At 42.7% G+C, this 25,866-nt stretch overlaps 1 protein-coding gene across 16 annotated transcripts in view; it reads left to right on the top strand.

Moving 5' to 3' along the window:
- svila (supervillin a) overlaps nucleotides 1-20,912 on the top strand; it is a 77,849-nt gene extending 56,937 nt beyond the window's left edge. For 10 of the 16 annotated variants that reach the window (XM_085286270.1, XM_085286260.1, XM_085286271.1 and 7 more), the window contains 25 exons: nucleotides 1,299-1,352; nucleotides 2,879-2,950; nucleotides 3,485-3,541; nucleotides 4,862-5,027; nucleotides 5,523-5,606; nucleotides 6,292-6,378; nucleotides 6,910-7,087; nucleotides 7,182-7,354; nucleotides 8,139-8,294; nucleotides 9,278-9,414; nucleotides 10,061-10,205; nucleotides 10,285-10,430; nucleotides 10,568-10,743; nucleotides 10,998-11,151; nucleotides 11,265-11,544; nucleotides 13,688-13,842; nucleotides 13,977-14,082; nucleotides 14,186-14,393; nucleotides 14,473-14,606; nucleotides 16,348-16,503; nucleotides 17,981-18,124; nucleotides 18,290-18,411; nucleotides 18,524-18,679; nucleotides 19,804-19,824; nucleotides 20,141-20,912. In XM_085286270.1, coding sequence (XP_085142396.1) covers nucleotides 1,299-1,352; nucleotides 2,879-2,950; nucleotides 3,485-3,541; nucleotides 4,862-5,027; nucleotides 5,523-5,606; nucleotides 6,292-6,378; nucleotides 6,910-7,087; nucleotides 7,182-7,354; nucleotides 8,139-8,294; nucleotides 9,278-9,414; nucleotides 10,061-10,205; nucleotides 10,285-10,430; nucleotides 10,568-10,743; nucleotides 10,998-11,151; nucleotides 11,265-11,544; nucleotides 13,688-13,842; nucleotides 13,977-14,082; nucleotides 14,186-14,393; nucleotides 14,473-14,606; nucleotides 16,348-16,503; nucleotides 17,981-18,124; nucleotides 18,290-18,411; nucleotides 18,524-18,679; nucleotides 19,804-19,824; nucleotides 20,141-20,227 — 3,354 coding nt within the window. In that variant the 3' untranslated portion in view covers nucleotides 20,228-20,912. The remainder of the gene's footprint in view (nucleotides 1-1,298; nucleotides 1,353-2,878; nucleotides 2,951-3,484; nucleotides 3,542-4,861; nucleotides 5,028-5,522; nucleotides 5,607-6,291; nucleotides 6,379-6,909; nucleotides 7,088-7,181; nucleotides 7,355-8,138; nucleotides 8,295-9,277; nucleotides 9,415-10,060; nucleotides 10,206-10,284; nucleotides 10,431-10,567; nucleotides 10,744-10,997; nucleotides 11,152-11,264; nucleotides 11,545-13,687; nucleotides 13,843-13,976; nucleotides 14,083-14,185; nucleotides 14,394-14,472; nucleotides 14,607-16,347; nucleotides 16,504-17,980; nucleotides 18,125-18,289; nucleotides 18,412-18,523; nucleotides 18,680-19,803; nucleotides 19,825-20,140) is intronic. The other 6 variants (XM_085286261.1, XM_085286262.1, XM_085286259.1 and 3 more) reach the window with 6 other exon arrangements.
- Nucleotides 20,913-25,866: the final 4,954 nt, after the last annotated feature.

Genomic DNA, 25,866 nt, shown 5'->3' with positions numbered 1-25,866 from the left:
GAACAAACGTGAAAATTAATCAGTCAGGATTTAATCTCATTTGAAGGGTGTGTGTATATAAATGTAGAATGTAAAAAAACTTGAGCATCTTGGAAACAGTAGCCAGTCACTCATAAAAACTTGGAACACATGATTGAACATGAGTATTTGCAGCCTTTGACTTCCAAATTTTGAAGTTTTGCCTCATGTATGTTTTATACTTGTTATGAATATTAAAGAAGCTTAATTAAGTTGGATTTTAATCCTATTTGTTGCCTGAATGACTCACATACTGAGATGGCTTTCCCCTCCAGAGAAAAGCTGAGAGCACTTTGTAGAGTTTAACTTTTCTCTGAGAGTTGAAAAGTATTCAAACTGTCAGCTACATGTGAGTGTTGTACTAACTGAACTGTAAAATGTAGCCTCTGTGTTTAGTCATGCTAGGCCTTTGTTTCTAGTTAACTGCATGTTACATGTAAACTTTCACTCTTCTGTTTGTCTCTGTTTGCATGTCCTTTACTTTTTCTTTTTTAAAATAAAAAAATAAACCTGATTTCTTTCCTCTGCATGTTGACTGCGTTTCTGTTTTTGAAGGAAGGGTTAGGTCAGGCACAGGACACGCACCTCTCTGTTTAGACATATTCAGCTGCCGTGGCACAGCTGTTTTTGTTTCCAGCAGCTTATCAAGGTTTGCTCAGCTCGACAGCTTTACACATACATATTTTCATTTTGGGTTAGTAGTTTGTTTAAGGTCAGGAAGTACTTTACCTACGTAGCTTTGATTCATCGTGTGCAATCAGACACACTGATTGAGGAGCTTTTTCTGGGGGTTTTTTTGTTTTGGTTTTTTTAAAGATATGTCTTAATCAAATCAGGGAAATCTTTCAAGACCTAATCAATTTGAAGTGATGGCTGGGTCCAGGTCAAGGGGAAGGGCAGTTGATGTTTTTCATCTTGTTTCCATCCTCCAATTCATCCGAGCGAGTAGACATGATTCATCAGGTTTCCTGTTTTGAATCGAAGAAGTGCAAAACTACAGATAATGCAGATACAGAACCGAGTCAGAGAAAAACGGCAAGTAGAGCAGAATAAAGGCTGTTTGGACAACTTTGCTTTTTGATGGACTTTGTTTCTTTTTACTTTACACATACTACAAACTTGATATTTACCTAGAAATTAACCATTCGCCCGCGTGATAAATGTCATACCTGGAGTATAGAATCTGTAAAGACTCACAGGGAGCGGGAGTAATGTGCTTTGGCCTGTGTGTGAAATGAATGCTGGGAACTGTCCCTTTTTCTTTGGCTGCTCGTCTGTAGGATGATGAAGCGATGATGATGATTGACGAGTTTGCTGTGTCCGACCAGCTTTGGGTAAGGCCCGTGCAGAAACCAAACGTGTGTGCACGTATGTGTCAAATGCATTTAGTTTTCATTTTTCCATCTTTAACTTTGTTTCCTGTTGAAAACTCTTAGCCTTGGTGGAACACACAGAGCTACGTTTGTGTGTCTGTTTGTGGTGGTACTGGTGGTGGAACTGCGTGTGGGTGTGTCTTAAAGACAAATTGTATTAATAATCATTCTGATTGTTGTAATTATGCTGTGTTCCTCATCCCACCACTGCTCATCAGGTTTCAGATTTATAATTGTGTTAGAATTTCCTGTTCTGTCTTACACTATGAATCTAATTTAATTGAGTTAAAAATTTCCCATTTATCATATTGACTTTGGCACGCAACCTCTGCTTCTCTAATCGACTCACATTTATGACAAATGTTTCTTGTGGCGTAAGATTTGTCTGAAAGTTGGTCTAAAATCTCAAGAGTCAGTTTGGCGTGCTTCAATCTGTTCCAGTTTCATCTCTGTTCCAGTGGTTCAGGGCTGTGGCTTTGCATATTAATGTGGCTGCAGGGATTTTTTTATTAATTTATTATTAATGTGTATTGTTTGCACAATGTGTTTGTTTCATTGGTGGATACAAGTAACAAGAAAGAATATAAATGATTAAAAGTGAGGAAAACCATCAATAACCACTAACGGGGAAATTTTTAAATGGTAAAAACACAAACATGACATAATTCTTTAAATTCAGCTTATGGTACATCAGTGGAAAAAGTAAACAAGATGTCCATGAGAACCATATTGTGAATCTTTTTTTAAACCCTCACTGTGAAGTTAACCAGCTAAGCGAGCATGTTTGTGCACATACAGAGTAGAGCAGGCAGCTGTACGTCTTGGGGAAACACTACTGAGGCAACAGCGTTTTGGTAATTAATGAGAACCATTCAACCAAATGAGATCAGATTGTCTTATACACAATGCTCACCCACAACACTTGAACCAGACTGAATGAATGGTAGTGGTGGATAACATACCCGACAGGTTTGAGTCTAAATAACTGCTGTTGCATTTTGTTGTAATGGTACAGCAAAACAAGGTTTCTGCAAAGTAACTGAACTGCACTTTAAATTAGATCATCTCTTTCTTTTATTGTTACACTCCCCTCAATATGACACAGGCTAGAATACCCTGACCTTTACTTACTAATGCAAGTCAAGCTCCTCATCAGCCCCTCCCTTGTTGGTCATCTGGAATGAAGACTTTCTGTTGTAAGTTTGGAGCCTCTAACCCCAAACTGAGATCATCCCAATGCCTCGTCTGTGACACAACTTGTTATTTCCTGAAACCCGTTGAAAAATCTCCAGAGCTGCAGAGTTCATTGTACAGTTGTTTTTGCAAAGAGTCTCACACTACATGTAACTAGAAAACTGATACATTAAAGCCTTGTTTCGCATGATGCCAGTGTTTCTAAAATCCCAGCGACACCCCTGCAGCTGCTATACTCCTGATCATCCCCTTCATGTGTATGTGTACATTTCCTATTTCTGTGGCTTCCATAGGAGCCAGTGTTTGCTGCTACTTTCTCTACTCCTCCTGAGCCTCCTTACAATGCAACCGAATCAGCCAGCCAGGTAGGACGCGTCAACAGGTCTTGCTGCCTTGCATTGCTTGTTGTACTTGCTCACACACCTGCTTCACTAAACTCACACATTACAAACCCTATTCTACAACTTTGCTCCTTAGCCACATCACTGTGGTTAATATGCATTATTAATGTGTTCATTCTGAGGTTCAGAAATATTTGGACAGTGGTGGAATTTCTTTAATTTTTGCCTCTGTACACCACCATTTACTTTTGAGTTTCTGAAAAACTGAGACTGTATAAAAATGTCCTTAATGGTTAATTAATGAACTGGTAATTGGTGAATTAGAGCTGAAGTCTGCACTTTTTGATTTAAAATCCACTGCGGTGTATGGGAGGCAAAACCATTCAGGCACTAGCACACTGATATTGATATAAGTCGCACATCGTTATCAGCACAGGGCCAGCATGGCAGCCCCTGCAGCTTCTCGTGCTTGTGCAGAGCTTGGATCTTTTCTTCCGTCTTTTCATCCATAATCCTCATCTTTTCTTACCTTCCTCATCCATCCCTCTGGTTGTGAAGGCCATCAGATCTCGCAGACCCGTGCAGGTGGATGAAAAACACCCCTGGAGACGAAAGGTGACCCTTTCGAAGCTATACACAGCTTTCTGGGCAATTCCTCCCCCTCCCACTCACCGCTGGCAGCCTCCACACAAACACAGCAATCAAAGCTCCAGCACCATGAGTTGCAGTCTGCTATATTCAATAGACTTCTTCCATTTTACTGTCACGAGTTACTTTAAACACCCACACAGTCATGTGTCATTTCTTAATATTGTTCAAATAGAGGTGAATGACTTTAGCGCTGTGTGAGGCAAAGATTTTCTCATTTTCTCTGTGTGTACTCTTTGTGTATTTGGGCACTTTGTTGTTTATGAATGTGGGAAACATTTAAACACACAGACTGCAAAAGATGCAGTACTGTGTCCATTTTGATGGGTAGATTTTAGTGATGAGTGCAGTTTGAACAGTGTCAAACTCAAAGGCCACACTCAAAAATGAGAATCACATCTGGCATTTCCCCAAAATGTTGTTGGTTTTTGTCCAGATAAAACCCACATCCAGGCATTAAGAAGTCCATACAAAGTTAACTTAATGGACGTGCCATTTAGCCCAACAACCTCGCTTCCTCACCTCACAGCCCTGCTGACCACAGCGTTAATCAAAAGCCTGAATATTACAGCTACTAGGAGACTGGAGGTGTTTATAAAATCATTGTCTTTACATTACAGCTTTAACAGAGCAAGTTAGCTGCACTGTACAGTCGAATCTTCTGGCATCAAGTTTCTGTGCATAAACGCCTGAAAGCTGTGAATAAACTGCAGCTTCTCTGCAGTTTTCGTCCTTCTTCATTGCCATTTGGATCCAACACATATTTTGCGTTACAGTTCAGCAGCTTTCTGCAGCGCCTCTACGACTCCAAACCTCTGCTGGCGTGCAGAATAGAAAACTGAGTTTATATCTCAGCAAATGGATCCGTGGGTCGATGCCGAGAAGCATTCGGTCTCCCACGTCTCTGGAGACTTTCTGACCTTGTTATCAACAGTCTGTTTACTTCCATGAAAGTACAGGAAACGCTGTTTAATTTGGCGTGTGACTCCAAATGTGGTGCTTAATGATCGTTGTGCAGCTTCAGCTAAGCAGGGTAAAATTTATAAATAGTCTTAAAAGATTTTGTGGCCACATGACAATTTGTAAAGGGCCATATTTGTCCTGTGGGCTTTGAGTTTGTATAGCAAGCACTTTTATGAAGGACATTTAAATAAATGCAGGGATGTGATGGGTTACCCATTCACAAAATGCTCCCTGGAATGCATCGCACATTACAAATGATGCAGTAAGGCACCTGAGAAGTGTTCTCTTACACTTGACACTGACTTGTCCTCCCTCTTTTCTCAGAGGTTAGCAGAGGCAGAGATGGAGTCTGAGAGCATCGAGGCTCACATGTCCATTGAGGAGAGGAAGCAGCTGATCGTGGCCCGAGAGGAATCCTGGAAGTCTAAAGGCCACGGAGCTGCCAATGACTCGACCCAGTTCACTGTGGCTGCACGCATGGTGAAGAAAGGTCAGAGGGCAAAAACGCTCACTTTCCACTGGCATACCTGTGCTCGTTATGCACTGCTGCAGAGCAATAAAGAGTTAACGTCAGCCTCAGCTCTGTGTCCTGAATGCTTAAAAAAAGCTTGCTCCACAGCTAGCAGCTTGGGGAGAATGACTCTCGTTTTCCCTCCATCAGGCCAGAGTAGCTGCTCCAAGGCCTTTGCTGAAGCAGAAATGATTTAATGGTTGGAGCTTTCCGCATTAGCTGTGCACTTACCCTGACGTGGCAAACGATGGACAGTTTCATTAACTATTCCTGCTTATTATTCCAGAGCTCTGTAACATACAACACATGCAAAGACACCCACACCTGTTGCTTTCTGTGTGAACCTACAAACTGATAGTACTGCATCTGCCTGTGAAACTATGAAAACAAATGAATTTGTGTTTTTACTAAAATCACAAACAGCCCTTCCCCTTCAGATTGTACCTGAGTCATCACATGTCTCTGTTGCTGCAGGTCTGGCCTCCCCTGCTGCTCTTCAGAATCCTGTGCCGTCCAAACCCAAGAATGGCAGCATTGCCATCTCTAAACCACAGGATGGTCAGTTGCACTTCATTTCTGTGTTTCCCTGTTAGAGCATGTCACCCTGCTTTCATGTTAACAGATGGTTTCAGGAGGATTTTTCAGGACTTTAAGAGTTCAGCCATTGCTTAAATCCGATTTAAATTAATGACGCGACTTTGTTACCTCGTTAGCCTCTGAGCTCATGTTGCGTAGGTGCTAAATGTATACTTTTGTGTTATTCTGTTTTTGCTTTTCTTTCCAAAGACATGGAACAGATGTCTGATACTGAAGGTTTACTCTTTTTGTCTTTTTTGCCATTTATCACGCCGCTCATCCAAACCACCAATATCACCAACACTGTGACTCGTGTTGCTGTGAGACTTCTATTGGCTTGTAAAGCCTAATAGAACGTAGCCCAGGGGAAGGCAATCACCTGGACTAATGTGCATGAGTCTGAAGTGCTGAAGAGTTCACATTTGGAGGCCTTGGAAGTGCTTGTGACCATGTTTAGATTTACGGCATTGTGACTGTAACTTTCCATTATACTCATTATTCAGTCAACAGAAGCAACATTAGTCGTGACATGTATGAGCAGAACCTCATGTTGCTTTCCTTTTCACCTAAAATCAAACACTTTGTTGGCTCTGTCGCGTGTGTGTGTGTGTGTGTGTGTGTGTGTGTGCGTGCGCGCGTGTGCGTGTGCGTGTGTGTGCGTGTGCAGAAATCAAGGCCATGCCAGATCTGAACCTGGAGTCAGACATGAAGCTGGATAAATTGGAGTCATTCCTGGGCAAGCTCAACAATAAAAGTGAGTCCTTCACAGACACGAGTATTAATGGTGCCTGCTTACATGTAGGTATGGAAGCTGATAGCTGCAGAAACTATCTTTTCTTGATATCATTAGACGATACAAGTGATATCAAACTACTTTCTACAAAAGCAACATTTGACATGGAGCTGCTGCAAAACTGTTCTTTTTAAATATTGAAGAACCAGGTAAACTTTGATCTTTTCACTCGGACGTTTCTGAGTGGGCTTGTGTGACAATCTGATCCATATTCATCCCGTGCAGGTCAGCATGCAACCTGTAATAGAAGACAGTAGGCCACAGCTAAACCATGTACTGCGGACTGTGTCTATAGCATCATGTTAGACACCTAAGATAAATGAAAGTCAATTTGTGTAATTATGTGTTAGATAAAGCCCTCACACAGAATGGTTGGTTGTTATTAGTGGGGCTTGTTAAAACACCAGTTAAAAGTCACAAAGAAAGTGAATAATTTCCATTTTCTGTATTTTTGTGGTTTTTAAAGAGTCGCTTCTTTCTGTCTGTCCTCAGTGTCTGGACTGCCAGAAGCAACCATCACAGTGACGGAAAAGAAGGTAAAGGAAGTGATGACCCTCGAAGACGAAACTTTTTCCAAGTTCTACCGCCAAGTGGAGGAACTTCCTTCCGTCACCAACAAGCTGGAGATAGATGACGACTTTGATGCCATCTTCGGTCCCCAGGTGCCAAAGTAAGCTCTCGATGCCTGATGTGGTTTTGACTCATCACTGAGGGTGAGACTTGTTCCTGTTAACTGTGACCCTTTACCGCTGACCTCTCTGCAGGCTGACCTCAGAGATGGTACAGCACAAGCGGGCGGTGCGCCCAGCACGTAACGTCCAGTCATCCAGGAACCCTCTAAAGATGCTGGCTGCCAGGGAGGACATCAGACACGAGTACACGGAGCAGAGGCTCAACATCGGCCTGCTGGAGAGCAAAAGGATGAAGGCTGAGAAGAGTGAGTGAGGGTGGATGAGGAGCAGCTGTTTAAAATAATATACAGTCTCCTTGACGATGCTCTATTTGTCCAAGCACCAACAGGTTGTTGTAATTTATCATTCCTGCGGTTGTTGCCAGGCGCATTGGACACTGCCATTCCTACTTTACCCTGCATGTCAAACTGTGCCGTGTTGTGGGAGGCTGGTGAAATTGACAGATGCACAAAGAGGCCAAAAATCTCTTCTCTCTTCTTCCCTGTGATGTGTGCATTCATGTTATCAGCAAATGCAAATATCTTGCCCCTTATATTGACAGAGAGATGTATTGACCAATTGAGTCAGTGTTTCTATGGAAAAAGAGGGCAATATAGCATCACTCTCATATAGAAAGGCTCACTTGTATCATGCACTCTAAAAGCTTCTCCACTTGCTTTGAATGAACCCACGCACACCGCTTTGGGATGTGAGCAGACCTGCATGCGTGTCCCTTTCCTGTTATTGTGCTGAGCAGTCCTCGGAAAAGTCAGCTTTGTTTACGAGCTACACGTGCACAGCAGCTTGTTTTGACTGTGAAGACAAGAACCCACACTCTTTGATGTGTAACATCCTCCTTCACCTCCTCTCATAGCATTAAACCTTTAGTACCTGCTGTAGTGAGACACAGTAGAGCTTTGTGGTCATGGCTGTGTGTACTGGGTGGATGTGTCTTTGCTGTATAAGAATGAAGAGTAATAAATTAAAATTGTTGTGTGTATTTCTTGCAGTCTAATGTCAGTTCTCTGTGCTCTGCTCTTTTTCCTGCAGTGAATAAGAACTCTGGTTTCTCTGAAGTGGCTCTCGCCGGTCTGGCCAGCAAGGAGAACTTCAGCAGTGTCAACCTGCGCAGCGTCAACATCTCAGAGCAGATGTCCAACAACAGCGCTGTGCCTTACAAGAAACTAATGCTGTTGCAGGTCAAAGGTCAGTTAAAGATACTGGAAACACTGCACTAAATGTACAGAAACACCTACCCTCACAACAGGAATAATTCTACTTTTCTTTTTATTCAGTCCACTGCACCATATTTGAATACTTTTGTTAAAAGCGAGGACAATAGCTCTTTGGTTTTTGCAGTTTTTCAGAAATTCTTTGATTAATGTGCTGTGATTCTGCAATGTTTTAATTCAGGTTCACATTTTAGGCTTAGCACTCATGCAGGTTTATTTCCATTAATCCCACATTTAAATCTAGCAGCATCTTGCTAAGATGCTAAACTCTGTGCTGCCTGCTGAATGTTATTTTGCCAAAGAAAAATAATAAAATACAATAAAAACAGTGCAGCTAGTGTAAAGTGGAAAAAACATTCCAGGCAATAATTTGTAGTACCGAATAACAAGTTAATAAACTGTGTGTGCTCAGTATTTTTAAATTGCAGTCAGTGAGTCTGTAGCAGCTGCTACAATTAATCGTTTAAGGAACGGAAAAACAAAAACCAGTTCACACAAAGCTCTGGAGGATGCTTCTTCAAGAGTGTCCTTTCCAGAGGACCGGAGGATATCTAAAACTGGAGATGAGAGCATGTCTGTGCATCTCCTCCTTATGTCTGTTGGTGACAGCTGTGGTTCCAAATCATTCTCACCAGGGTGCCTCACACTGCCCCAGGCTGATCCACTCCTCTAAAGCCTGCTGTCTGTAATGCAGAGTAAATCCTCAACACTGGGGTTACTGTTTTGTTTGGAGGTTAGCTGTCCCAACCTGATGGTTGGTAGATGGTAGAAGCCAAAAGCGTCCTAAAATCACAAAACTCTAACAAATATTTGTTTTGCTGCCCTTATTTATTTGCAGGAAAATTAGAAGTTAATGTAGATAACATACTTGATGAAGTGGTGAGACTCGCAGATGCTTGCCCTGTTACTGCAAGTACAATAATGTGACGATCTGACTACCTGTCTGTGTGAAACCAGGCCGCCGGCACATCCAGACCCGACTGGTGGAGCCGCGAGCATCCTCCCTGAATAGCGGCGACTGTTTCCTGCTCATCACGCCACAACACTGCTTCATCTGGATCGGAGAGTTTGCCAATGTTATTGAGAAGAGCAAGGTGGGTTACAACTCAGAGCGCTGCAAAGCAGTGATTACAAAACGGCTTATTGTTGGTATGCTTAGATTTGAGTACAGTATACTTACTGTTTGGGAATTTACAGCCCTCTAAGAACTGAAATCATGTGGTATAAGGGTCTCACTGCTGCATGTGGGACGGGCTTCAAGTGCAGGATGTAAACAGTGTTAGGAGGAAGCTACAGTGGCATAGCTCAGGAAGGTGTGTGTGTGTGTGTTCTGATGACCTTTTAGCTGAATAAACTAGTGACCTAAATCTGACACAAAGGACTGTTGTGAGCCGGTGTCCACAGCTTTCATGGGGTTGTTCTAGTTCACTTCATAAACTTTGGTACTTTATATTCTAACAGTTATTTCGTGTGTTAATACAAGATATTTTACATTGAAATAAGCGGAAAAAATCTGCCAATGGAACAAGTGAAAATCCTCTAGTTTTTCTCTCGTTTCAAGATTCACCGAGTGAAGAAGTTTCTATATCTTACTGGAATGTTGCTTTGTAGCTGATTTTGTCTTATTTTAAGTGTAATGAGATAAATTTTGACTAGAAATGAGATAAATATACTTGTTAAGATGGAAGTGTCTACTTTTTTTATGCTGTGTGTGTGTGTGTGTGTGTGTCTCTCTTTCAGGCTTCAGAGTTGGCCAATTTCATCCAGAGCAAAAGAGATTTGGGTTGTCGAGCCAACTATGTCCAAGTCATTGAAGAGGGCATTAACACAAACCATGCTGTCAAGGAGTTCTGGAAGATCCTGGGGGGGCAGTCGAGTTATCAGTGTAAGGATTCAAATGTGAAAAACTCCAAGAAACTGTTTCAATAAGATGAAATCCAATGCCTCCATGTTTGCTCTTGCAGCTGCAGGAACGCCAGATGAAGATGAGCTGTACGAGGGCGCCATTGTGGAGACCAACTGCATTTATCGCCTGATGGATGACAAACTGGTCCCAGATGATGATTTTTGGGCCAAGATGCCTCGCTGTTGTCTGCTCAATCCTAAGGAGGTGAGACAAATTAAGTTAAAACTGTTGCAAACTGTAAATCCAGCTCAAATCTAAAATAAAGTTTTAAAATGACTTTTGGCTCCCTCTAGTGGTGATATAAATGCTCTGGAGAAAACACCACGTTCTGTTTTCTGCAGGTTCTGGTTTTTGACTTTGGCAGTGAGATGTACATTTGGCACGGGAAGGAAGTGACTTTGTCGCAGAGGAAGGTGGCTTTCCAGCTGGCGAAGCACTTGTGGAATGGCACCTTTGATTATACAAACTGTGACATCAACCCACTGGACCCAGGAGAGTGTAACCCACTCATACCCAAGTATGGAAACACATACTACAGCTTAGATGCATGGTTATGTACAGATATTGAGAATGTCAATCACAGGAAGTCTGCATACACATGGTGTTTTTGCCCTTTGTGCAGAGAGCTTTGAAGAGATGGTCATGTTTTCTCTTTTACTTTCTGGTCTAAGTAAGGCCTCAGAAATTAACTGACATTGCAGGAGTGTGTTTCAGGCATCTTCATTGGTTTTAATAATAATGCACTATACACTGTGTCCGCTTCGCATGTAGAAAAGGCCAGGGTCGCCCTGACTGGGCAGTGTTTGGCAGACTGACTCAACACAATGAGACCACCCTGTTCAAAGAAAAGTTCCTGGACTGGAGCGACTCCAGGAAAACTCCCAGTCCTACAAAAAACAGCAGCGATCACAGTACTGATCAAAAGGTATCAGCAAACACTTTATTCTACCTACATCCTCATTTTTTGTTTTTGTGGGAGTAACATGCTTCAGCAGATTCAGCACACTTATTTCTTTCTTCTACTTCAATCCCCACCAGGAGCAGCCCACCCGTGATCAGCCCAGTGCGTGCAATACCTCACTGATGCTGACCCTCCATCAGACACCCGTCTGCACCATTCTGGATGGCTTCAATGTGGGCCGGGGCTACGGCCTGGTGGAGGCAGAGGAGTGGCGCAGCTACGAGATCAGCACTCTGGCAGTGGAGGTCTGGCACATCCTGGAGTTCGACTACAGCCGCCTGCCGCGCCAGAGCATTGGCCAGTTCCACGAGGGTGACACCTATGTAGTGAAGTGGAAATACATGGTCAGCACTGCTGGTGCGTACTGAGCACATATATTCATGTAAACCTTGTAATTTTGCAGTAGTTGATGAACTGCATTCCTAAAGGACCACTTTAGTCAAAACAGACTTGTTTGTGTAGATTCAATTCAATTCAATTTTATTTATATAGCGCCAAATCACAACAAAAGTCGCCTCAAGGCGCTTCATAGATACAGAGAAAAACCCAACAATCATATGACCCCCTATGAGCAAGCACTTTGGCGACAGTGGGAAGGAAAAACTCCCTTTTAACAGGAAGAAACCTCCGGCAGAACCAGGCTCAGGGAGGGGCGGCCATCTGCTGCGACCGGTTGGGGTGAGAGAATCTGTGTCCAATCTACCACTTGTGCAGGGATGTGTTTAGAAGAGTCAATCATTCAAACCGGCCAGCAGATGGAGTTGTGGAGACAGTATATCAGTCATGTTTGTTATAATTTCTTCATTTGTATGCAGAGTTTGCACATAATGTTTTGCTTTTTCCACTGCTAAAAGTTGTCTTATTGAGTGAGTTGTAGTATTGACTACAATACTGATACATTTATTTCCAGTTTACCTAAACCACAGAACCACAGGATCCTTGATTTTATGTCTGTTACTGCAGATCTAGGCCAATTTAACCACATAGCACATCCTCTCTGACTCAGAGTACTTCCAAGAACACCAAAGTACACCTTTGGGGAGGACTGTTGGTGAAATCAGTTATGTACCACGCAGCCAAATGTCTGCAGATTCAGTGAAGCTGGCTCAGCTCCTGCCGCTGCTCTTGACTTGTGAAGCAGAATACCACAAACTCCAGTTTTATGTTACAGATTAAACAAACTAAATGCTTGTTAGAATACAAGAGGGGGAGAGTACAAGGAGGAAAGAAAGAGTTGGTTTCACCACTGCTGTGATCAGTTTTAGACAGCCACAGAAAATCAGTGGTTATGCTGGACCTGTCTGCTGTGTTTTAATTGAGTAGTGCTGTGTCTGGTGCCATGGTGGTACACTACTGTTTTTTCCCAATACTCAAATTCTGTTCTGTCAATTCTGTAATACTACTTGTATATTATTACTAATATTATCGTGTAAGCTACATCCAAAATTCCACACTAACGTGCCGTTAGCATGTGAGAATGGTATGAGATTTAGTTTGTTTATAGGGACCTTTTTCAGAATATAAGCAGTAGCAAAGGTGATGGTCTTAATCTCTCATACAATCAGTCTGTGCTTTGTAGGTGGGTCTAACTATGGTCTATACTCTATTCCAAGATCAGAAGAATTATGTGACAGTCGGTCTGTGATATCTTCGGCTTTGATCAAATGTCTATAAATCAGTCTCACTGCTGCGCAGCCTTCTTGAAATACCTCAGAAGCATATTTGAGCGGTTATGTTGAAGCAGCATCTAAATGAACTCTAATTTAAACGTCCACCAAGACATAAAAACCAGATGTATAAAATCACCAGCCACATCTGATTAAAGGCTGCTTGGCAGCCTTTGCCTCAGAACAGGGTTTTAAGAAGCTTTGTTCTCCTGGAAGTTGTACTTCCAGCGGTATCATTGCTGTTGTGGAATTCCCCCCAGATGTCGATTCATGAGCACCAGGTCTCTGTCAAAGAGTTTTGGAAAAGGGCACCGACTAAAAAATCGATACAGAAACAGACATTTAAATTTGACTTGTTATTCTGTTACATAATCTGCTATATTCTTTGTGGTTATTGCCTAGCAACATTGAAAAGATTGAGACCACACATTACCCAAATGACCTAAAATTGGACTCTGCAGAAAGCTTGCCAAGTTCGAAGCAGATCAGACATTTATTGATTTATTAGAGAGCTCGTTTGTTCATTGAGTCACACACCAGCTTCATGCCTGCAGATACAAAAACCTCTCATCAGCTCAGAGATGACAATCATTTCGGATCTTCATAACTTGAACAGGATTTTTTTTTAAATTCATACCGTAGATGGATCTACTAAAATTCTCAGGCGAGTTTGAATCCTGATGACTTTAACCTCAAGGTCAGAGGACCTAGGATATCCACATTTATATCACAGGTGCATCTACTAGGACACTGAGGAGCAGCATGTATGTTCATGAATCATGGTTTTGTGGCCGTGTGCAGACACAGACCTCAGATGAATGTCTCCCTTACAGTTGGGAAGAGACAGAACCCGGAGCAGCTGAAGACGACAGGAGCGGGGAAGGAAAAGTGCTGCTACTTCTTCTGGCAGGGCCGCAACTCCACCGTCAGCGAGAAAGGAACATCAGCACTCATGACGGTGGAGCTGGATGAAGAGCGTGGAGCACAGGTACAACAAGAGCGTCTGAAAGACCAAGTTTGCATGGAATAGAAATTTGTTTCCTGCCTTTCTTAGTCTACAGTTTCATTTTATGGGAGTATGATTGCTTTGACATCTTTTGTTTTTTTTTGGGGTTTTTTTAGGTTCAAGTCCAGCAGGGAAAGGAGCCTCCATGTTTCCTGCAGTGCTTCAAGGGAGGGATGGTCATCCACTCAGGAAAGAGGGAAGAGGAGGAGGAAAATTCGCAGAGTAAGCCTACTACAGTGGACAGCTTTTAACTTCTTTGTTTTAAACACCTCCAAATAACTTGACCATCTCGTTCACTTCCGTTCATCTGCCCTCTTTGTCTCAGATGATTGGCGTCTGTACTGTGTGCGTGGGGAGGTGGAGGTAGAGGGCCATCTGCTGGAGGTCGCCTGTCACTGCAGCAGCCTGCGCTCAAGAGTCTCCATGGTGCTGCTGAGCATCAGCCAGGCCCTCATCTACCTGTGGCATGGCTGCAAGTCTCAGGTGCACACGCGGGAGGTGGCGCGCACTGCTGCCAATAAGATCAAAGAACAGTGAGTGCAAACCTCTGTTTTCCACTTGTCAGGAGTTCAGTTGTGACCACGTAGTCTGACACACTCTGTTTTTTTGCAGTTGTCCTTTGGAAGCCGGCCTTCACAGCAGTAGCAAGGTCACCATCCAGGAATGTGATGAGGGAGCAGAGCCCACGGGCTTCTGGGAAGCCCTCGGGAGGCGGGACAGGAAAGCCTACGACTGCATGCTGCAAGGTGGGAACACTTGTCAAAATTCTCCTTTCCAAGTAAAAGTCCTGCATTCACAATTGTAGAGAAAGTACTTCACTCATTTCAGGCATTTCTGAATAGTATCACTAGTAAATATGATATTCTAAGCTTAAGCTGTGGTGGTCAGTGTTCAAAGCAGGATTTTAAATCACACTTTAGCATAAAATAATGCAGAATAGCATTATAATATATAATGCTTTTTCAACTCATGACGACAGAGATTAGATTTTCAGTCTTTTAAGCCCAAAATTTGTTCCTGATTACCTCTAAGGGACCTCTAAAACATCAGTAAATAAATTATTAAAGGCAAAAATGCTGATTTGCTCCTGGAATTACTGAGCACATGAACTCAATATTCATCTTCACTGAACTAGTAAATATCATATCTGTTCAGAGGTTATTCCCCTGAACGATATTTTTAGTGTTTTTAATTAACCGATGGCTTTTATTACTTAGTACGACCAAAAAAAAAAGAGTAATTTCAGCAGTCAAGTGCAAATCTTGATCTATAGCAGTTTTAATACTTAGAAAAGTATAAACGACATAATAATGTGCACAGATGATACGGATCCAGATCTGGGAAGCTTTGGGAAGAATTTAATTTGTGTAAGAGAGCAGAATTATTTTACATCAAACCTCCAAAAATGCATGTCATTCTGTAATAATAAAAACTGGAAGTCATCTTTTTTTGATGTTAAGAAAATATCACAAGCTAAACACTTAATGCAGATCCATGGACTTATTTTTTTTCATCTGTGCCTGCAAGTCCAAACACTGCAGCCTCACATAATATTGTTTCTTTATTGTCCTGTTCTGATGGAGACTACGGATAATATTGTTAAATATGACATTTATTGTGGCCATGAAATCATCTTCTTGTCACATGATACCATAAAACGGTAACAAAATGGCAACGGCACTCTGGCTGCTATTAAGTATCAGGATTAGATTCTTGCGCTGGTGCAGGTAGTCCTGGGCATCATGTGGTGAGAGTAAGCAGGCAGTTCCTGGAGGATAAAGGAACTGACACCATTGACTGGCCCCCACGCTCGCCTGACCTAAATCCAATAGAACATCTGTGGGACGTTATGTTGTGGTCTATCTAACGCCACCAGGTTGAACTCGGGCTGTCCAGGAGCTCAGTGAGAGGCTGGGCCAGATCTGGGAGGAGATCCCCCAGGACACCATCCATTGTCTTATTAGCCACATGCTCCAACGTTGTCAGGCATGCATACTAGCATGTAGGAGTCATACAAACTACTGAGTGCCATTTTTGAGTTGTTTTCAGGCTGTCTTTGATTTCAGCTGTATGTAGTTTGATGTTGTAATTTTCGTTTCCATCAAAGGATGTGGCATCCTTTTGTTCCTAATACGTAACCTAGGTTATATCGGGATATGATCAAATCTGATGTGATTTCAAAGTATTCCTTTTATCCATTTATTTTTTGACTAATATATTTGTTTAAAAAATTTTCAAAAGCAAAAACCATTGAATGTATCCAGCTATTTTAAAAAAAACAAAAAACCACACGAATTACTGTGATTTCACAGCTGTTCATATAATTCAGATTTTAGATTGTGGTAGAAAAAACATATTTAAGCTCTGTGTATTAGTACAGTATACAACAAAAACACAGCACTTAAGTAACTGTACGTATTAATTCTTTTAACTTTTTTCAGCTGTAAATTTGTCATTTCGTTGTCTGTTTCTCCCTCTGACCCTCAGATCCAGGCAGATTTAATTTCACACCTCATCTGTACCAGCTGAGCAGCAGTTCAGGAGAGTTTGCAGCTGTGGAATTTCTCTATCCCGCCAGAGATCCCAAGCAGGTCAACTCCATGCCCTTCCTACAGGAGGACCTGTATGCAGCTTCCCAACCAGGTACAGTAGACACACACGGTGTCTGCACTCATTTTGAAGCAGCTTTAATCTCTTAACACAAGTCCAGAGTTTTCTTGAAACAGGTTTTCAGGCTGAACAACAACTTTCTAAATGTAGTTGTCTATTGAGGGATGTGACAATTAACTTGTGCTCGAGATTTTAAGTTTGCTGATGTCATCAGCTGCATCCAGAGTGCTACAAGTAAGGGTCGCACTTTGGACATGGTTGATAAAGTATTTTTAATATGAAAACAGCTTTAGAAATTCAGCTAAACTCAGCAGAGAAGACCAAATATTTTTAATAATTGAAAAAGAAGTAGAATCTCAAAGGGCGGTGTGATTAAGGATTAAATGTTTGTAATGTCTGCCAGAATCACTTCCCTATAACTTAAAGTTACTTCCATAACTCCAGTTCTCAGAATGAGATGCATGAGACCCCTCACTATAGGGTGTGACTCCTTGCATGGTTCAAATAAACCATTTATCTCCTTTAATTGGCTGCTGATTGGTTGGTGACCACAATAACCAACTACCATTAAGTAGCTTGCACTACTATGCAGTCATTATTCAGGGTAAGCACTTCTTTTGTCTTTTTTGTATCTTTTTTCCTGTCGTCCTCCCCTCACCCCCAGTTGGTTACAGCAGATGGCTGTTCCCCTGTGAGCCTGATTCTGACAGATGTTTCTTCCTGTTAAAAGGGAGTTTTTCCTTCCTACTGTTGCGAAGTGCTTGCTCAAAGGAGGTTGTCTTCTTGTTGGGGTTCTCTCTGTATTATTGCTGTTTGTTTTTGCCAGAAAAGCTTATCTCAGTAGTAGCAGTAAGGGCACAGACCTGAGCATTGCTTGAGGCTACACTTGGAGCAGAAGCGTACCATCGCTGGAGACTTTTCAAGCAAAACAAGCAGCCCTGGTGTCTTTACTCGATACTTTGTTCCAACGCACAGTTGAGCCCAGAGGAAAGAGGGTTCAGTCACTGCTAGCTGGAGTGATAACAAGGAGGACTGTATGTGATGCCTGGCATTTTAAACTACCTTACCATGCAGCTGTCTGTAGAGAGTTAAGCTAACTAGCCTGTTTAGCCCTCGGTTGGGAGATGATCCAAAACAAGAAGAGTTGTTTGAATAATAACAGCGTAGTGGTGCACGCTAGTTGGTGGATGGTTCTGTCCAACATGGTCATTGCAATCACCAGCCAATCAAGAGTTGCATGAGGACATAAATGCTCGTGAAGGGATACAGATTGAGGCACATCCCATAATGAGACATTGAAATGAATGCTAGGAATGACAACTTTAGTGTGTGCTGAGAGTTTTCACCAGAACCAGCAGGTCTAGGTTTTCAACTGTTAGGACAAATCCATCAGTCATGTCCAGCGCTGCACTGAACAAAAATGACCACTTAACTGAACACTTGAAAATCTGACAACGAAGCATACCAGATGTGATCGTCTTTTTTTTTTTTTTTTCCACCTATTTATCAGCCCTGTTCCTGGTGGACAACCACCATGAGGTGTACCTGTGGCAGGGCTGGTGGCCTCAGGACAGTGAAAGCACTGGCTCGGCCCGAATCCGCTGGGACTCGGACAGGAAGTGTGCCATGGAGACGGTTCTGCAGTACTGCAGAGGTATTCCACTTTCTTCCTAATAAATATACAACCCATCCAGTAGTTGTGGACACTTTTGCTAAACCAACCCCAGGATCTTGGAACCCAGATAAATAAATGAAATCTTGGTTGTTAATGAAGGATGTTTGCTTGTTTTAAAATGCATTTCTTGCGTTTTCTCCTCAGAAAAGAATGAGAAGAAGCCTCCCAAAGCATATTTGATCCACGCTGGTCTGGAGCCACTCACCTTCACAAACATGTTCCCCAGCTGGGAGCACAGAGAGGACATCGCTGAGATCACTGAGAGGGTGCGTACTAATATCAACATATGAAGCAAATAGTGCACAAGTCAAAGACTCGCATACAGGTCCGTCTGGATATCAGCTCAAAAAAATTATGTTGTATTGTTTTGGTTTCTAGGAGGCAGAAATTTATCATCAGATTATTCTGGTGGAGGATGTGTTGGCCCGGCTCTGTAAGACCACATATCCGCTGGCCGATCTCCTAGCTCGGCCGCTGCCTGAGGGAGTGGATCCCCTCCGCCTGGAGGTCTACTTGTCTGATGAGGACTTCCAGGTAAAAATGTCCAGTGTGAAGAGCCCGTGATTTATTTAAAGGTTGCTTCGTTTTAGAACTGATAAATGACTTGTCAAAAAGTCTCTAAGAAAACATTTTCCAACTAAGCTGACAACAATCTTTTTTTGTAAAGTTGGTCTGTGTTGGCTTGTGAGTTAGTTGGCTTATTTCAGTCAGAAGAACAACAGCCTTGGGTCGATTTAGGTCACCACCATGAATCAAATTACTTGCTGATGTCAGCCCTCCACTTTTAAATTTGGCCAGAAGGGCTTTATTAGCTCTAGCTTCCCTCCAGCTAATGATGGTCAGCATTAATTTACCTGGTAACTTGGGCATTACGAGCTAACCGCTCTGAAGCCACATAAGTTTGTGTCCTCATAGAGTTTCTCTGGACTCTGTTGTGCCGGTCACAACATAGATTGACTACATCGACTGTAGTCTAGTTTTAGAATACTAAATGTTAGTATTCACTACTGTAAAACACTGTAAGAGAGCACAAGACAGGCACTTAGGGAAGGAGCGGCCTTTTAATTTTCCAGAAAATCTGTCATAGGAGGTGAGGAAGCACCAGGAAGGAACCTCCAGTTTTTTTGTTTTTAAGTTGTTTTAAGTTCATTCATACATAGGCAACAACAGGTAGTACAACCTCTACTGAAGTGCTGCATACAGTACATTAAGTAGTTGCTTGTTGTGGTGAACCAAGACAGGATCGCCTCCTAATTTTGCAGCTCAGTCAGCACTTCAGGGAAATTGTCTTTCAAGTCATTGGTTTGGTTTAATGACCCAGAATGTTAGCAACCTTCCCCAGAGCATGAGTACTGCTGTTGCACCTTTTGATTCTCCATCTTATCCTCTCTGTTTGTCTTTTCCTTATCTGTGACTCTCAGCTGAGGTCATGCATCTTTGCAGCCAGCGTGTAGTTTGACTTTTTTCAAACAGCTGGACAGTGTATGAGTCAAACGTTACTTCTCACTTCTGTTTGTTTTTTAACGATTTTTCTCTTGTTTATTCCTCCTTTCATTCCTTCTGACTCTCCAACTTCTTCCATTTGTTTTTAATGGTGTCATGTTTCGCTCCTTTTGTCCCTTCATGAACTTACCTGTTTCACTGATTCCACCCTCCAGGGTGTGGGGGCTTATGGGAAGGTGAGTTGTCTGATTTGGGATGTTCACTCCTTGTTCAGCATTGTCACCCATTTTCTCTCCTTTCTAACACCGTGTTTCTACTATAGCATGTTTGGTTACAGGCTGTTCACTCACAACTCACATGCGTGTGAACTGAATCCTGGAGTTGTGAGCACTTTGGAAAATCGAATGCGTCTTTAACTTCACTGATGCATGAATGTGTTCAGATGTTTGTCACTCACAGTGCAGGCTACAGGACTGAGTACTTTGAGTTTGCGATCAGTGTGTGCAGCAGAGCGTCGTGTCTGTTTGATTCTGAGTGTGACTGATCCCACAGAGAGCCCTGGAGATGAGCAAAGAGGAGTTCGGCGCTCTGCCCGGCTGGAAGCAGATGAACTTGAAGAAAGCCAAAGGACTTTTCTGAATGATGAAAAACTGGGCGCTGCTGATGTCATCAGAAAACTCAGACTCCAAGGGTGGGGCTGCCTGGATGTGTGGGGAAAAGATACTCCAGTGTTTTGGTTGTAGGAGAGGATTGTGAGTGGATGCATGTTTTAATGGCAGTCATGTAAATTCCCACTCTGTTAATGTATGTACTTGTGTACTTTGAGCAGGAGCACCTTACACTGTCAGCCTTGCAGCCATGTTGGTGTCAGCAGGTCTGTCAGCCTGCTGAACTCCCTCCACATGATACTCTCTGCTATGTATGTCTGTGCATTAAAAATAAATTATATTTATATTACATCCATGTAGAATGTTTTAAAAAAAAAAGAAAAAACTCAACAGATATTGAAAACCTAACAAAATAAAGTGTATAATAAATGTTGCAGAGGTTTGTGTCTCATGTTCCAGCTGTACAGATCACCATTTGCTGTTTACTGATCAAATGAAGCTCTTGATATGAATGACGGTGTCATTACTGTGGGACAGATACAGACCTGATTAAAGGCAAACAAAGGATGATGATGAAATGTTTGATTTTTAATTCTTTCAGTGTATAGTGCCTTGCTTTGTACAGTTTATATACAGATCCTAGTCTGCATTTTGGAGACTGTTTTGTGATATAAAGATGTATTCTAGAAATAAACCTGGAAAGTTTGATATCTGAACATTCTGGGTTTTTTCATTTTTCTTTCATCTTTTTCAGCTGACCAAACAGACACTACATGCACTCCAGTTTCCTGTCAAACCCTTGTGTTTTTGGAGTGATCCTCAACTCACGCGGCTGATGTCGCAGTGGCCATGTCCTTCTTTGATAGTGAAAATGATTTGTCTCGCGTAAACATTAAAGTTCTGATTTATCCATTTGTCTGTGTAAGATCTGACCTACTCCCATGAGGTTCATTGACATCACAGGGAGAGCTCGTTCACTTTTGTGTGGTGACGGTGGTTTTTGGATTTAAAGCCGGGCATCGATTCATGCCTGTATCTGGGCCCAGCACTGACCAGCGGTCATGTGAGGAGTATCTGCTCTATGGAGCTTCTCACCTGCTGGGTGCAGCTTGGCTCCATGCTTACTCTGAAGCTCACAGCCTCTCTGTTTGAACAAAGAGGACCTACCTTCATGCATAAATGAGTAAACTGTGATTTTAAAAAAATAAATAAATAAAAGCCTTTTAGCTGAGAAGTCAGTTTAGTTCCAACTAGTTTCCATCGTTTGATTGTTATAGTGAACTGATTTCATTACAGTGATTACCACTTATTGCTTGTTAAAAAAGAATAAAAAAATTTTTTTTTTAAAAAGATCAAATTACTATGATCTTTGGAAATTACTTTTTCACAGGACTGCGTATAGTCTGTGTCGGGTGAAGCCTGATCCAGCTGCCATAGGATGAACGGTGGGGAACACACTGGACAGGTTTCCAATGTGACACAGGGCTAACACAGAGACAACCATTCACAGGTCACCTACTGATGGGAAGGTTGGTGGTTCGATCCTTGGCTCCTCCAGTCTGCATGTCAAGTATCCTTGGGCAAGATACTAACCCCAAGTTGCTCTCCGATGCTTCCATCGAAGTATGAATGTGTGTGTGAATGTAGTCAGAAAGCGCTAAGTACAGAGAAAATGCTTGTGAGAATGGGTGTGATTGTGGCATGTTGTATAGAGCGCTTTGAGTACTCCGGGAGAGTAGAAAAGTGCTATATAAGAATCAGTCCATTTACCATTTACACCTATCTGCAATGTAAAAGCTCCAAGTTCACTAAATACACATCTATGGGAGGAAGCCAGAGAGAACACAGACAAAACCCAGCCAGTAGGTGGATTTGAACCAAGGACCCACTTCCGCCATCATTAAATAGTAAATTTCAAAAGGAACCTCCAAAAGTTGATTCTGTTCATCTGGACGTAGCATTTTGTGGGAGAAACGTTTTGGTGTTCGCTCTGTGTTGTAGCGTCCTGATGACACCCAGTTTGTGCTCCAGTGGATGATGAGAGTCAAACCTTAAATGCTGATCCGTATGTGTAGATTTACGGTACACGTCAGCTTTTAGATGTCCTCCATTATTGACCTCCCAGCCCATTGTTCCTTCAGTGGGCTGGTTTCAGTCATTATGCAAATGTACTGTTTATAAGATTTGGGGAAACCTGCAGTCAGCTGAGACTGAAGAAGTCACTTGGATGAGTGACGAAACGTTTCTCCCACAAAACGCTACGTCCAGATGAACAGAATCAACTTTTGGAGATTTACTTACCTGGATGATTGAGAATACATCAAGACGTTTCAAAAGGAATATTTTCAAAGAAAAATGAATTGTTTCTGTTAAATATTGTTGTTTATTAACTGACCTCTGGTGTCATGTCTTCTTTCAGAAGAGGTCTCAAAATTGTTATGCATACCAAGCTAAGACTCTTAAATCAGAACTCAGAGTGGTGTTGGACTGTGTGAGACCAGAGTGTCAACCGTTCTTAATCAACCAGCAGAGGGCAGTGAAATACAAGTTTCTATGAGTACAGAAACTCTTGGGTCTGCAGACTTGGATGTGCTCAAATATTATAGAAAGGAGTTAAAGAAGAGGTTCCCAAAGTTTTAAAGCCAGCATGTGACTCGTCCAGTCATTTGTCTGATCAGAGGACGGCAATTGAAGTTATTATTTCTTCCTTTCAGACAGTTTTTCTGCCATTTTATATGTTTCTAACAACAGAGTGAGGCGTTCCTGACGCTCTTTGGCCTCAGCTGTAGCTGAAGGTTCAGTCACAGTTTGAGTTTAAATGGAAGCAAAGTGGTCTTGTACTAGATCATGTAATGTGCTTGCATATAGCTCTAGTCTTACTGAGCAGTTTTTTCCTACACCTGAGTGCTTTCTATCTAACTTTCCTGCTCCGATGAACACATCAGAGAGCAGCCAAGGATCAAATCACCAACCTTCAGTTTAGCAAGTGACCTGCTCTACCTCCCGAGCCACAGCCAGCCCTAAATTAGTGTTGTCAGCTTAGTTTCTGTTAATATTATTAAAGAGGGCTGAGACTGACCGAGGACGCTGATGCTAAAGATTCTGAAGGTTTAGGATTCTGAGGCAATACTTTGTTTGCAGTCTGGTGATGCTACTTTCACCTAAATAGAGCTGCTTACACAATGACAACTCGACACAGAGGTTGTCATTGTGTAAGCATAGATTATGTCATGCGCACAATGGAAGTTTATTAGAAACAGGAGGGAAAAAATTATGCATTATATTTTTTGTAACTCTTATCCAGTTCAGATTCTTTTTTTTTTCAGATTTCTTTTGGGGGGGGGCTTATCCTGCCACAGAGGGCGACCTGGAAAGGTTCTAGCCTGTCACAGAGAGAGATGATTTAGAGTTGTCAAACGCTATGTCGTTCTACACAGGGACCAGATGGGGGACTCAAACCCAGGACCTGCTTTCTGTGGGTGGTGCAGCACTAACCGCACCACTCTCATGCCAAACTAAGTCTTTGCGTTTCTTTTCAGGCTTTTACTTTTTTCATCTTCCAAAGATAAATTAAGAGGAAACGTTCCAAAACTACAAAGATGATAATCCTCAGCACAGCATTGTTCAGAAGAAAAAGATCAGATGTATGTCTTTAAATGAAGTCAGGGGCACGTCTGTCAGAGTCTCCTGTCACTTTTGGTCTGTATGGTCTCCATATGGCACCTTTATGGACCCCTCTATGCCCACCTACACCGAGTCGCAGGTGAAAGCTACAATCAGCTGTCCAACCTGTCAAACATTGCTGCCTAATTTTCCAGGCTGTCCTCCAACTCTACACATAAACACACACACACATAAACACACACACACACACACACACTAAGAGCTCTCAGATGTTCTCAATATCAGCTGTTGGCCTGTGTGGAGGAACAAGAGCAATTAGAGGGGAATTTCATGCAATCACAGTAGAACAATATACACAGCAGGTTTCCACCCATCCAACTGTTGCTCAAATGTGTTACTCAATGTTTTAACAGCCTGCCTAGAAACAGCAACAAGAGCGAGGAGAAGAAGAAGAAGCTGCCGCCTTCTCCGAAAAGATTGGCAAGGCTCTGCGTGCTTCTCGCTGGTTTTCATCTGCTCGCCCTCTCTTGCATGCTAAGTTGCTGGATGCTGAATCGCTGTGTTACACATGCCTGCTCTGAACTCCTCTGGCCTGCGAGGAGTTTGATGTGGCGACCCGGTGCATATCCACCCACCCGCTCCTCCACATCCCTCCCCTCTGTGTCTCCTGGAAGACAGTGGGATGCTGCTGTGCACCCTGCAGGTGTGTGTGTGTGCACGAGGGTGTTGTATCTCGTTTTTTGACTCCGAGCCCAGTTTCTGAGCTTAGCTCCACCAGCTTTTCTTTGCATACGACCCCTTTACAGAATGCAAGACATGAATGCAGCACACTCAGATGCTCCTGTTGTACTGTGGAAAAATGAGTGCAGTGTCAGTGTTTGAAACTCCTCCTGTATTTTCTCTTTTCTGATTGGCCAAATATTTAGACTTTTCTTGCCTCCTGATGATTTTATGCACTAGAACATTTTCCCAACTTACATCATCATTCATCAGCTTCCTGTGACGTGTGTTAAATGTTTTTATTTGGACTGAAATGTTCCAAAAGCCCCGTTAAACATTTATGTGTCACAGTAAACTCAATAAAAAAAAACCCTGCTGCTAAGTCTGGGGATTTTGAGCACATTTCATAGGCAGCGTTTTACCCAGAGGACAATGCTGTCTTACAGTGCTGGGAAAAAGCATTCCTTCAAATTTTAATATTAATCCAAAATAGCCTGAGTAAATAGAAAATGTATTTTCTAAATGATGATTTAAGCTATCACAAAAAGTTACATTTATTGAGTCAACAGAAAAGAAGTGATTAATGACAATTAATTTATGTTTTAAGGTGGGCCAATGACTGTTTCGCAGCAGTGTAGATAGAGTAAGTGTCATGGTCTGGTGGGGCACCTGCAGGTCTCAGACAGCGGCTCCTCCTCCTTTAGGCGGAGTCCGGTTGCCCCTCCCTGGCTGACCACCTGTGAGCAATCGTGCCAGCGGTATATCAGACCTGCGCTCTCAACCACTCATCGCCTGAGTATCTGCTATTCCCATGTTAGTTCAGTGGAGCATCCTAAACCTTGTCTTAACGCCGTGTGATGACTGACCTGTCTTTTCTTGTCCTCGGCGATAGCACCCGGAGTGGAGATCTTGTTCCCCTCGCTCCCGTCCTCCTGGACCTGGGCCGCCAGCTGCTTACACAACGTGGCCTGCCGGCCCACCGCTCACCTGCCTGCCTGCCTCCCCACGCCTCGACCGCTTCCGGGTTTTCCGCTCCACCTGTCCCCTCCATCTGAAACCAAGTAAGGCAATTCAATTCAACTGCGGAGGATTATTGGTTGTCTGCTGGATCCCTCTGATCGTGATCTCCTCTTGTTCCAGTGCCCCCGGCCCCTACCTAGTCCTGTTTCTACCTCCCCGCTGTCCCCGCTGTTCAGCCGTCTCCTAGAGGTGTCTAGGTCGCCCTCATTATCACCGACGAATCCTACGCGCCACTAGTGTGGTGGCGTCGCTTTGTGTTTCACCTTTGTTTACCTGTGGGCGGAAATAAATCATTTGTTTTCTGTC

The sequence above is a fragment of the Mchenga conophoros genome, linkage group LG9 (genome assembly GCF_057382185.1).
Source record: "Mchenga conophoros isolate Kocher_MC1m ecotype Shallow Benthic linkage group LG9, M_conophoros_male_GT1.1, whole genome shotgun sequence".
Lineage (NCBI taxonomy): Eukaryota > Metazoa > Chordata > Actinopteri > Cichliformes > Cichlidae > Mchenga > Mchenga conophoros.
Note: the sequence above shows the minus strand (reverse complement) of the source record. Positions and strands in the feature narration are given on the sequence as shown.